Here is a 13,118-nt window from a genome sequence, read left to right as displayed (position 1 = left end):
GGGGGGGGGTCATGCTCTCCTTCAGGATGTAACAGTACATGTTGGCATTCATGGTTCCCTCAATTAACTGTAGTTCCCCAGTGCCGGTAGCACTCATGCAGCCCCAGACCATGACACTCCCACCACCATGCTTGACTGTAGGCAATGGAAACAGCGATACCGCGCTAACAAATAAAATGTATAACGAAAAACAATAGTGGTCAGCTGCAGCTTAAAATGTAAGATACCACGTACAAATAAGAAAACTGCGCTAAAAGTCAATTATAGATGTGCAGACTGCAGTTTGAGTGAAACAAACATGTGATCTTTACACCATATTGATATATGTAAAAAGTACTCAAACATAAAATAAGAAATCTAAAAGTCCATAAAGTAGTCCAAGAATGAAATGGGTCACACACTTGGAGGTGCCAGTGAGGAAAATCACCACAATACAATCATGATCCACCACCACATAAAACATGTGGCTAAACATAGCTGAAATTCGCAAAAGCGTTTGATACAGCTCCCCACACACAGCGTTGGTGTATGTTAGCCTACAGGCTTAGGAAATTCAGTTTGTAAATGCATAGAAAACTGGCTAAAAGACAGAATTCAGAGAGTAGTGGTGGTGTACCCCAAAGTTCAGTGTTGGTAACCTTACTTTTTAACCTATTAATAAATTATATTGAGTTTGGGATTAAAAGTACATTTACAGTGTTTGCAGATGACATAAAGCTATGCTTTAATGTTGTTAACATTCCCATGTCCTGGCTAGTTTCCTTGAATCGACAGACATTGGGAGACCACCCGGTCCACCACCCCATCACAGCAATAGCTGAGCTCAGCATTGCTTGGATAGGGGGGGAAAAAAACCACTACACTACGCTGCAAATATTCTGGACAGCAGTATAGTTTTCCATGTGTCTAGAATCTGACATGATGCACAAGACAGATGAAACAGTTCAGGGAACAAGGTCAAGTCTTAAACGCTCACAAACCCAGCTGCTGGTGGCAGGAGAGGGTGAGATGATCGAAGGTGACCAGGTTATTGTAAGTCGGTATCAGAGACAAACCAAGGAATGATCCATGAGTCAACTTGCATTCAGGAGCAGCAAGGAGTTTCCCTCGGTGCTAAATGGCAGGAGAGAATAATTGGGCCATAATTGGGGCTGTACCACAGCCCTGGGCCTGGAAAGTGCTCCGCGGCCAACACAGTGCAGTCAGGTCTGCAAAGGGTCACAACGCAGAGCTCAGAGCGCATTCCAGCATAGCCCTGCACAAAAAAATAAAGAGACTTTTCTTCTCACAGTAGAGAAAGGGCATCCATCCTCTTAAGCCTCCAAAATGTTCTTATTCAATTTCCTTTAGATTAAAGCCTGGTACACCCGGAATAAATATCAGCCGGTTCAACAGAAGCTGGGAGACATTTGGCCCATGTGTACACACAGCCTGGCCGTCTTCTGTCGAATGGGCCTGCTTGAAAACTAGCAAGTTACAGAGACCCTTTCCGACAAAGCCACACCTGTGCAGGGATTTATATAAAGACCTTTTCCTGTTGACAGTCCAGTACAGTTCCATTAATTATAGCCCTTCTTTAAATCAATGTTATCCTGGAGATACAGAGCAACATTCAGCTCGCTCTTCCATTGACCTATACATAAAGTGGCTGTCTAGTTGTGCCCTGATAGTTAAATGAGTTGTGCAAGCTCCATGGATCAAGAGATCTGCAAATACCAATTTAGATGTGTGAGCAGGCAGCCAAAGAAAATTAAACTGCCCAACGAAAAGGGACAGTCTAAGCTGGTAGATAGTGAGCTATATGAGCTCAAATCACAGAAAAAAAAGCACAAATCTACTGCAAGTCTATTTAACCAGTTCATGGACAACATAAGGCATAATAAAAATCTTTAAACGCCAAGTCCAAAACCTGTCTACCTGACATCTTGCACACAGATTACATTCTGCTTTTTTTTTTTTTCCCCATGCTGAGAAATCTGCAGCACTGTCCCTTTATTATTAAGCAACAGAATCAGAAAAAGAAAACATATTAATTTCATAAAGGTTTCTAAGTAAATTAGACAATTAGACCATGACAACATGGTGGGTGTGGTGTGTGCATGGATTTCAGTAGCCAATACTAGTACTACAAAAATGCGAATTCTCTGTTCCAAATAAATTCAATAAATTTACTGTAATGTTGTAAAGCAGAAGAGATTTTAAAAAACCCTCCAGTTATGCATTTATTTAAAAATCATTAACTATTTTTTAATACTACCACAGTTTGTCTTTAACTTCTCTAGCCTCTAGTAATCCAAAGCACTGCATGGCAAAGATCGGGAGTGAAAGGGGTTCACAGTGATTCAACCAAGCTCTACTGCGTTCTACAGAACTCAAACTTGCACTGGCAGCAGTGTCATTAAAAAGGTTTTCACTAAGGCTACTTTCACACTGAGCAGTTTTTCAGGCACTAAATGGCTAAAAAGAGCACCTGAGTGCTTTCATAATGGAGCGGTGCGCACTTGCAGGACAGGACAAAAAGCCATGCAAGCAGCATCTTTGGGGCATTGCGGCAGCAGTGTATACAACGCTCCTACACCACCCAGCCCATTGAAATCAATAGTCAGCACTGCCAAAGTACCCACAAAGCGATTCCGTAGCGGTGCTTTGCAGGTGATTCTAATCCTTTTTTAGCCGCTAGCAGGGGCTGGTAAAACAACGCTAAAAATAGTATTGCTTTACCGCCAACGGCCCCCTGCCCCAGTGTGAAAGTGCCCTAAGGCTCCATTCACACCTAGGCCTTTTAACGCCTGAAGCGCGACGCTACAATACGCCGGAGGGTCGAAATTACATTAGTCTCTATGGAGACTGTTCACATCTCAACGCCGAAACGACGATCGCCTGAAGCTCAAACAAGTCCCGGACCCTTTTTTGTCGCGCGTATCGGGCGGTTTGGGCGTATTTGAGCGTTTCCATTTCCCATAGAAAGTAATGGAAACGCTCGATTCAAGCGACTTGCGCGACAACGGGCGTTTGCTACGGGCGTTTTGTCGCTTTAATCAATAGAACTTGTCGCCCATGCAGAAGATTAAAAAAATCTACCAACATAGCAACAAGTGATGAAAAGATGATAATTTTTCCTATTGGCTAAAATAAAAAACGTCAAAGTAAAATACGTCGGACAACACTGTATTCAAACGCGCAAATAAGCATGAATACGCGCGACAAAACGCCCAAAAAAACGACCGACGCTCAGGTGTGAATGCAGCCTTAGTGATTATTTCATACTCTGCAAGTTCCTTGAGTCTTTTAAACACCTTAATTATGCCAATTGTGGCTGTTGGCTTGAATACGTTGAAATCCAAAATAAGGCTTTCCCCCAAAAACATTGCATTACAAATGCAGAAACCGCAAGAACCAAAAAAAAAAAATAAGAAAAACAAAAAAAAAAAAATCGCCATTTCGAAAATAATCTTGTTTCCAATCTTAGGCATACAATTTTTAAATGGAAAGTTTCTTGTCTTGTTACACAATACTTGCTAAACACATAACTAAAAGATTTAAAACAAGCGTTCATAAATGTTACCACTTAAAGTGTCACTTAAGAAAAAACTTTTTCCTATTTTCGATGGAGTAAGGGAGGGTTATAACCCCTGCCATGTTTTTTATTTTTCGAATTTTTCATTTAAAAATTTTCGATTTTCAAAATGTCGAACTTTCAAATTTCGAATTTTTGAATTTTCGAAAATTTGAGTTTTTCTTTTTCGAATTTTTTTTTTTTTTTTCAAATTTTTGAATTTCGAATTTTTGAATTTCGAATTTTTGAATTTCGAATTTCGAATTTTCCAATTTCGAAATTTCACATTTTTGAATTTTTAATTTTCAATTTTTTTATTTTTGAATTTAAAATTTTTAAACTTTCGAAATGTTCAATTTTCGAATTTTTACATTTTCGAAATTTTTATTTTCGAATATTCGAATTTGCAAATGTTTTTTTTCGAAATTTGCATTTTCGATTTTCAAAATTTCGAATTGTTCATTTTCGAATTTTTTTATTTTCGAAAATTTGAATTTTTCTTTTTCGATTTTTTTTTTTTCAAATTTTCAAATTTCGAATATTCTAATTTTCGTTTTGTTTTGTTTTTTCGAATTTTTCAATTTCGAATTTTTCAATTTCGAATTTTTCGAATTTCAAATTTTCGAATTTCAAATTTTTCAATTTCAAATTTTTAACTTTCGACTTTCGAAATGTTCGAAATGTTTATTTTCGAATCTTTAACTTTCGAATTTCGAAATTTTTCATTTTCGAATTTACAAAATTTTTCACTTTCGAATTTTCGAAAAATTAACCACTTCCCCACCGCGCCATAGACAAAAGACGTCTACAGCGCGGTGGAGTTATTCTGGGAGGACGTCCCTGGGGCGCGCTCCCGGAATCATCTGTGAGCGCCGGGTCTAAAAGACAGCAGCAGCTGCTGTGGGCTGGATCTGTGACAAATGCAGTCACAGATTCAGGCATCCCTCCCTGCGCAATACTCTGCAATAAATAACACCCATACTCTGCAATAAATAACACCCATACTCTGCAATAAATAACACCCATACTCTGCAATAAATAACACCCATACTCTGCAATAAATAACACCCATACTCTGCAATACCCCCCATACTCTGCAATACCCCCCATACTCTGCAATACCCCCCATACTCTGCAATACCCCCCATACTCTGCAATACCCCCCATACAGAGGTGATCAAATACCACCAAAAGAAAGCTCTATTTGTGGGGAAAAAAAGGACAAAAATTTCAGATGGGCACAATGTTGTATGACTGAGTTATTGTCATTCAAATTGTGAGAGCACCGAAAGCTGAAAATTGGTCTGGTTAGGAAGGGGGTTTAAGTGCCCAGTGGTCAAGAGGTTAAAAAATTCGAAATTTCGAAATTGTAACATTCAAAAATTCGAAAATCGAAAATTCGAAAATGGGAAATTTCCGAATTTTCTTCTCATTTTCGTTTCATTCTTTTTTTTTTGGGAAATTTAGTTTTTTCAGTTTTTTTGAATTTACGAAAAAAGGAAAAAAACGAATAAAAACGGAAAAAAAGAATTTTTAGATTTTCCCGAATTTCCGAAAATAACAAACGAAAAAAAATATTTTTTTTGGGCAGTGCACATGTCTATAAACAATGTGCCATTTTTGATGTCCATGAGAAAAATTGTGCTCCATCGTTGGTGTCATTGGGAGGAATTGTGGACCATTGTTGGCGTCATTGGGTGAGATTGTGCTCTTTTGTTGGTGGGAGGAGTTGTGCCCCATCATTGATGTCAGTTAGAGGAACTGTGCCTCATTGTTGGTATCAGGAGGATGACATAGTGCCCCAAGGGCCTGATAAAAGCAAGCAAAGGGCCACATCTGGCCCCCGGGCCGCAGTTTGGAGACCACTGGTCTAGGAGACCAGAAGAATGAGCATTTTCATCGCTTTAAATTTCCTCACATGTAAACAGCACCATTTTTAATAGAAAAGTATCTGATCATACTGTTCTTGGTGTTATCGCATGCTTTTAAGGGCAGCATAGATATCTGGGATCAAATAAACCCCAAATATCTCCATAAAGTACCTGTCACTGCCTAGTGCTATCACTAGGCATATTTTCATACCTTCTGAAAGCAATAAACGTGATATAAAAAAGAAAAATGTAAAAGCGTCGGCACCCACCCCCCTCTCTAATACATCTTGCCAATTTAGAGGCTCATTAATCCCTATGCCTCCCCCAGTAAACCACCTCAGTACGGTCCTTGATGTTGGTCCTCGATTTCCATCTTTATTATGTTGGCTGGCTCTCTCATTAACCGTAATATAATATGTTTCTCGTTGGTACCACCCCGTGCATCTCAAAATGTGTTTTTGTGTTGATTTCTAACTGCTCACTCTGGGCAGCCTTTAATGCTCTAACCACCCCCAATTAGGGTGGACTCCTATGTGGTTACTATCTGTACTTTACCAGGGTCCTTTGCTTATTTGCATTGTAAACAGATTACCCCCTTCCCCCTCCTTTTCTGTGTCTTTCTCTATAACCCCTCTCTCTGCCTCTCGTCTAGGAGGGAATCCTTTTACAGGGGTTCTTCCCCACATTCCACTGTCACCATACTAACCAGTGGGCATAATGGATCTCCTTAAGGTCACTTCCCTCAATGTGCGTGGTCTCAACATGCCGAAAAACTGCTCTCAGCTTTTGACCGATTTGAGACACTGTAAAACTCAAGTTGCTTTTTTGTAGGAAATCCCCAGACCGACTAATGGGGCCTTCCCGACAGCAAAACACAGGGTTTCTCCAAGTCTAAGGGGGATTAGCATCCCGATGGCCAAATCGGTCCCCTGGACCTTTGAGGCACAGCGCATGGACGCCCAGGGCTGTTGTCTTTTGCTCAAGGGGAAGGTGTTTGAAATGCGAGTCACCTTTGCCAACATCTTGATTTATTGAAATTCACAGAGGGGCTGCTAATTTTTGGGGGAGACCCCAAGTTCGCTATATATCCATCCCTAGATGTCTCGCTTGGCTCTTCCCACCTCCCCAATTCTTGCCTGAAGGCAGACCTGCATACTCTGCATCTAGTAGACACCTGGCAGTTGCTACATCCTCAAGACCATGACTATTCCTATTTCTCCCAGGTCCATCACACCTACTCGCGACTTGATCATATTTTGCCGACACATAAAGATTTATCCAGAGTAGTGTCCACCTGTATTGACGTCATATCTTCTTCAGACCATGCATCGGTCCATCTGACGCTCCAATTGGGTCCAGTGACTCAGACCCCTCCATCTTGGTGACCGAATCGGAGGAGACCCATTCGGAGCTTCTGACCACATTGCGGAATTATTTTTTCATCAGTGAAGCATCAGTCACTGATGCACAGTCGTGCGGGGCAAGCTGATCAGAATAGGCTCCCTGTCTTAATAATGGAGAGAACCCGTCGCACAGAAGAACTCCTTGCCCAGATGCATAGCCTGGAGTGCTCCCATAAGGCCAGCCTTGCACGTGCCACTTACCAGGATCTCCTTATAGTTCGTGAGGAACTCTGCTCACTCTTATTCCACAAAACAAAGCAAAAATTGGCTTGGGCGCACCATACATAGTACGAATTCTCCAACAAACCCTGTACGTTGTTGGCTCGGGCACTGCGAGGTCCGTGCGCAAAAACTTACATCTCTCATATCATAGGCTCCTCTGGGCAGAGATTAACTACCTCTTCCAACAGGGCGTCAGAGTTCCGATCCTTCTACAGACCCCACACCTCAATGACAGAACCACCCCGCAGTTCTATCTTGCCTCATCTGGCATGCCATCACTCCCTATTGCAGTCCTAGAAAAGCCCATCACTGCTGAGGAACTGGGGGCGATCCTGGCCAACTCGAAGCCGAAGAAGGCCCCTGGCCCCGATGGCCTCACTCCGACTTGCTTGAAAGTTTTCTTTCAGCCGCTTTCTTGAACCCCTGGTCTCTGCCCTTAGTTCTATCACAGAGGGGGAATCCTTTCCGGTAGATATTTTAAGGGCCTATATGTCTCATACTATATCTCTTATTTTATATACATTATATTACATGCTGGACCTTCATACGGGCCATCCTAGAGCACATTGGCCTCCGGTCCTCCATGCCGAGCTGGACCCGGTCCCTCTATTCTCATCCCACTGCTGCGATCAAGGTTAATGAGACGATATCTGACTTTTTCACCACGCATAATGGCATGCGGGAGAGTTGCCCCTTGTCCCCTTTGATATTCATACTCCCTCTAGAACCCTTCTTCTACAAAATAAGGGCGGACTCCGGTATCACTGGTTATTAAAAAACCTTGGGGACAAAGTTTGCGGATAATTCGATTTTCTTCCTAACAGGGTCATTTACCTCTCTCCCGAAATTGCTCCAGTCTCTGCAGGAGTATGGTGCCTCTCTCTTTTTCAAATCAACCTATCCAAATCTTCCATCCTCAATATAAACAGTGGGCAAGGACGTGGTCGAACTCCTGTGTTCAGCGTTCCCCCTCCGGTGACCGACTCTTCATTACTTGGGAGTTGACATTACTTCCCCCATCCTTCTAACCTGTAGTCGGCAAAATTCACCCCACTACTAATTCGCCTTAAAGCGGATATCCTCCATTGGCAATCGCTCACGTTAATGTGGTTTGGCCGCTGTAATTCCCTCAAGATGACCATGCTGTCTAGGGTATAGTACCTGCTGCAGGCACTCCCTATCCGCCTTCCCCTAATTTTCTTCAAGCGAGTAGCCTCCATGTTCTGCCATTTTGTTTGGCCATGCATTGGGCTCCAACTTGTTCATTTTGCAAAACATAGAGATGGGGTGGGCCTCCCAGATGTGAGAGCCTACTACAGAGCGGCCCATCTCACCAGGCTGGTGGACTGGCACTGCCATGCAGAGGCAAAACACTGGGTGGCCCTGAAAATTGAAGACTCCAACGGCACGGCTAAGAGCTGGCCCTGGATCACCTCACCTCTACCGAAAACGCTCGCTGATCACCCTACCTTGGGCACAACACTTTTGGTGGCCAGAGACGCCTTTCAAAATTCCACAGTGTTTCCACTACCCTCTACTATGGTGCCAGTTCTGGGCAATCCAGAATTCGCGCCTGTCCTTGGCCAAGGGCAGCCGGCTACATCTATGTGACTTTGTGGGACCCGACGGCCAACTTTCCTCTGATGCGGGAATGTCCGCTACAGATCCCCTTTGAACTTTTGGAGTGGTCTTCGGCTGCGCAATTTTCTTTGCAGGTGTTTGCAGATCCCGGGCATATCAAGTCAGCTCATGGAACTGGAACACATTTGTCACCGTGGAGAGCCGGTTCGTCATGATCCCCCGATAATCTATGCCTCTTTGACTCTACCTCGGATGGGGTTTTTTCCCCCCGTTCCTCTCTAAGTGGGAATCGAATCTAGGTACCCAATTCACTGACTCCCAAAATGAAAAGATCCTTAATTTTGCTCAGAAATCCTCCATAGCTACCAGAGCTCAAGAGACCTGTTACAAGATCCTGACCCAATGGTATAGGGTACCCACTACTCTGCACAGTTTCTTTCCGCAAGTCTCAAGACTGTGTTGGCAGTGTGGCAATGTAGAGGGAACGATGCTACACATCTTCTGGGACTGTCCCAAACTCGGCCCACTTTGGCGCGAAGTGACCTGCACAATCAAACACCTGACAAATGTTACCCTAGAGGGGAACCCTGCGGCTTGTTTGTCATCTTTCAGAACGACCGATAAGAAATTCAAGGCCTCTCTCACAATCCAATTATTGAATGCGGCCAAGGCATGCATCCCCCTGTGCTGGAGATTGGAGAAACTGCCGTCAACATCCCTGTTCCCGATGACTGGAAACAGTAGATCTCTGTCATGTCCCCTGTCTGAACAGGGATTTTCCTTGTTTACAAAGGCAGATCCCTGTTCTGCCTCTGTACTAAGCAATTGCGAGTTGCCGGCTGATATTGATTCCACTCGACCAGCGGGCAACTGCATGAGCCGACGTACTGCTACGGTGATTCGCGCAGGAGAGCCAACCTGCCTCCGTATAATAACGGTGGCTGGTTGGCAAGCAGTTAGCAAATTCTCACTAAAGCCTCACTTAACTGACAAGCACTGCGGGTACAATTAGGCAGACGATAATCCTTAAACTTTATACCTAGTTCAGCATCTGATAAGCCTCGTTTACACTTCTGCTGCCCTCTTAAGGCAAATCCATGTTGGAAGACAATGAGGAGTTGCTACAGTATATCATACAAAGAAGAAAGGAAGGAGCACCAACCTTGTGCATTACCAAATCAACATTCATCGCTTTGCCTCTGAGGAAGAGGGTCCTTCCTAAAAACGCGTTAGCCACCTCGCAATACCATCTGATCCTCCGGCATCTTTGGTTCCCACTATTGACCTATGAGGAACTGTTTGCTATTGGTGTTGCCTTGAATGCTTGTATACCACATTTGTATGCGAGTATAACCATTGCGGTTTTTATCTTTATTAAAATAGTTTTTGGTAATGCACATGTTACAATTCCAAGGACACCCATTGTTCTAAGGAGGGCAGCAAGGCCATTCACATTACTTACTGAAGGGTTGACTGCACCACCCATTCTTATACCTAGAATCCAGGCACAGGTGAATCGATTTGTGATTTGAGGTGTTGTAATATTGCCTACTGACCACCCGTTTCAACCACTTAAACCCTGCACCAGTGCAACCGTGTGTATTTTGGGCGATTGTAAAGAGTCCCTATTTAGTTGAATAGGTCGAATTCAGCAGATGGCAGCTACAGTAGGGGTTGATGTAAGGGTTGATGCTGTTTTGCGAGCATGAGACTGCAAGGCATTTGGTGGGTGTTTAACCAAAGTGGAGTGGAAACACTGAGCGCACGTGGTGTGGAAGATTTCACATCAAAATATATTAAGGTTTCCTTGTTTGAGACAATCCAGTCTCGTGTATGGACTATTTTTGCACAAACATTATTATTAATTGTTTATGTATTAGTGTTGATCACTATCACCTGTCACTGGGTTTATTTATTTATACTGTTTAGCGCTACTATTTGCTTTAGTTTATACTGTAAATGCTTATTTAAAAGTGAAATTCTGCCTTGAAGTTTTAATGCAAATTCAATCCAAGTCCCACCGCCTTAGGCTTTCTATTCTATTCTCTATGTACAGCACAGCTAATAGAATAGATAGGCTAATAGAAAGGCTCTTGGAGCAAAAAAAAAACAGGTCTGTACTTCACTTTTAAAGATATGGTCAAGTTTTGCATATAAATTCAGCTGCCTCTTTCTCTGAAAGGTAATGTCTGCCTATGTATATTTTTATAATCTGCTCAATCTGACTTGCCCAAATTTTATCAGGAATTCATGGCGGAACTGTACAACACAGACTACAGAAAGCAAAGATTCATAAAATAGATTACCAATAGGGCTGTGTGGTCTTCACATTTCCCCCTTTGTACAGTTCTTTTCCTGTTTCGATACCCTGTGCTTTGCACCACAGTTTGTTCCTCCTTCTTCTTGCTCTCATTACAGGTCATTAAGATATTCTTGGCATGATCTTGACTTGGAAAAACTTAAAAGAAAATAAATAAATAGGCCAAGTTAATTTAAAAAAAAAACTATGATAAACCAGAACTCTAAACCATAATAAATACAAATTAAAAAAAGCTTTTTACAAAAGAAACGCAACTGATATTTATTGACTTGTCAAGCACATGCTAAAATAATGTCATAAGTCTCAATAGTTATTGATCTGAAAAATAATACACCAATCTATGGGAAAAAAACACCAGCAATCCAACAAGTCTCCAGTGAAGTTTGCTTGCATTGTCATGCTGCAATGTCATTGTCATTGGCAGCCCAAGACATTAGCCAAATCACCTTCAATGCACTTGCAGGGTAAAGTGCCTCAGGACATGGTTATGCACTACCATGCTTTGTTATCTTAGTTATACACTGCTAGGTAGTCAAGTCGCTGATTTAGGCTATATAAAGTTATTGTAAAGGGCATACGAAGATATATTTACTTTCTGACTTAGATTGTTTTTCATAAACTGCTGCAACTTTCTATCTTAGCAGACTATAAATATAATTAAATAATAAGTAAACATTAAAGACTTAAGGACCGGCTCACGTACATATACCTCGGCACTTTAAAGATGGATATCTCGGTAACGGCAGCAGCTGCAGCCACAACCGAGATATACATTTTTTCCGTGGCCGGTCCTGTAAACGATAATGGTGGTCTCCGTGGCGGATTTGCCGCAAGATCACTATTATCAGCGGTGGGAGAGGGCTCCCCCCCGCCGCTTACCGGAGCCGTCGGCAGCGGCTGAAGTGGACTTGTGTGCCAGCCACAGCGAGTCAATCACGGCAAAACATAGAACTCCAATTTATATAAAACCACACATGACACAAGCATATTTTCTAAATATTTTAGAATCAAACATATTTTCCTCAGCCAATCATAGGTTTGTATTTTTTACTAGAATACAAGCTGCCTATGAATAGCTGAGCACCACTCATCCCACCTCTGTTTTGATTTGGGTGTAACACAGGAAGGTCCAATCTCCAACCCAAAACATTGCTGTATGTAGTTGAGGCTCTATAAAGCGGGCACAAATAAACGATTTAAAGTGACATTAAAGCTGGACATCAGTTTAAGTATGTGACATACTCAGTCCAGAGCATTCAAATTATTCAGTGTTTTAATGGATACTTGGTCTGAGTAGAGCCTGTTCCCTGCCAGCATGCTGCACAGTGGGACCCTTGCTCCTTGTGGTGAAGCAGTGATCTCATGACAAAGGTTCAACGTGCACCAGTAATTGTCTTAGCTTGTTCTGTTCACAGAAAAAGTAGTCATAACATATTACACAAACAAAGCCAATACATACATTTGTATCCAGAATCTAGTTCAAAAGCATTGATAATCTTCTTTAAGCCGTCAATCAGCAGTTTGAACCTGGGGCTTTCCTGGAGGCTTCTACAAAAATAATGAGAACAAGGTTTAGTAGATGAGTTAAGGCAAAATAATCTAAAACAAGCTATAAAACAGAAGGGTGAGTGTTTGTGTTAAAGAATATCTATGCACACAGCATACACTTTAACCTTATAACAGCACTGTAATAGCAATGCAAACAATAGGTAAGTTTACTTGAAAAATATAATTTTATGTTCTGCCTGTCTGCTGGCCATCTCTTTTCACAAATGTCTAGATTCCCTGCACATGTTGAAGCTTCATCTCTGCTGTTTACTTTCAATTTCTACAGACTACATATCCCAAAGTACCTAGCTGCCTGCAAACAGCGATTCCTCCTCTCAGCACCTCTGTAGTTCAGAAGGCAGACTCTGTGAAATGCGTGACACAGTGGTGTCTACTCGCAGAGTATAGTTAGTGACTATGTGTCACAAAATTTAAGGCAGTAAAAACGTGTGGGGGGTACTCACAGAGTAAGGTTACAAAACTTCAAGATCATTCAGATTATTAGAAGACAAGGAAATAATTTTAATAAAATGTGAAAATGAATGTACAATTTTAAATTTTATCCATAAACATGCTTTAAAATGGATTAACACAAACTCCAGAGAAACCAAATGGAT

At 42.0% G+C, this 13,118-nt stretch overlaps 1 protein-coding gene across 1 annotated transcript in view; it reads right to left on the bottom strand.

The window, feature by feature from the left end:
• The window catches only part of BRCA1 (BRCA1 DNA repair associated), a 290,350-nt gene that overhangs the window by 236,933 nt on the left and 40,299 nt on the right, over positions 1-13,118 (bottom strand). Inside the window, exons 5-6 of the mRNA XM_040331227.1 lie at positions 12,413-12,501; positions 10,940-11,091 (exon numbers count right to left, since the gene is read on the bottom strand). Of these exons, the coding sequence (XP_040187161.1) occupies positions 10,940-11,091; positions 12,413-12,501 (241 nt within the window). The remainder of the gene's footprint in view (positions 1-10,939; positions 11,092-12,412; positions 12,502-13,118) is intronic.

The sequence above is a fragment of the Rana temporaria genome, chromosome 12 (genome assembly GCF_905171775.1).
Source record: "Rana temporaria chromosome 12, aRanTem1.1, whole genome shotgun sequence".
In the NCBI taxonomy this organism is placed as follows: Eukaryota; Metazoa; Chordata; class Amphibia; order Anura; family Ranidae; genus Rana; species Rana temporaria.
The sequence above is the reverse complement of the archived record's forward strand: the minus strand, read 5'-3'. Positions and strand labels throughout refer to the sequence as shown.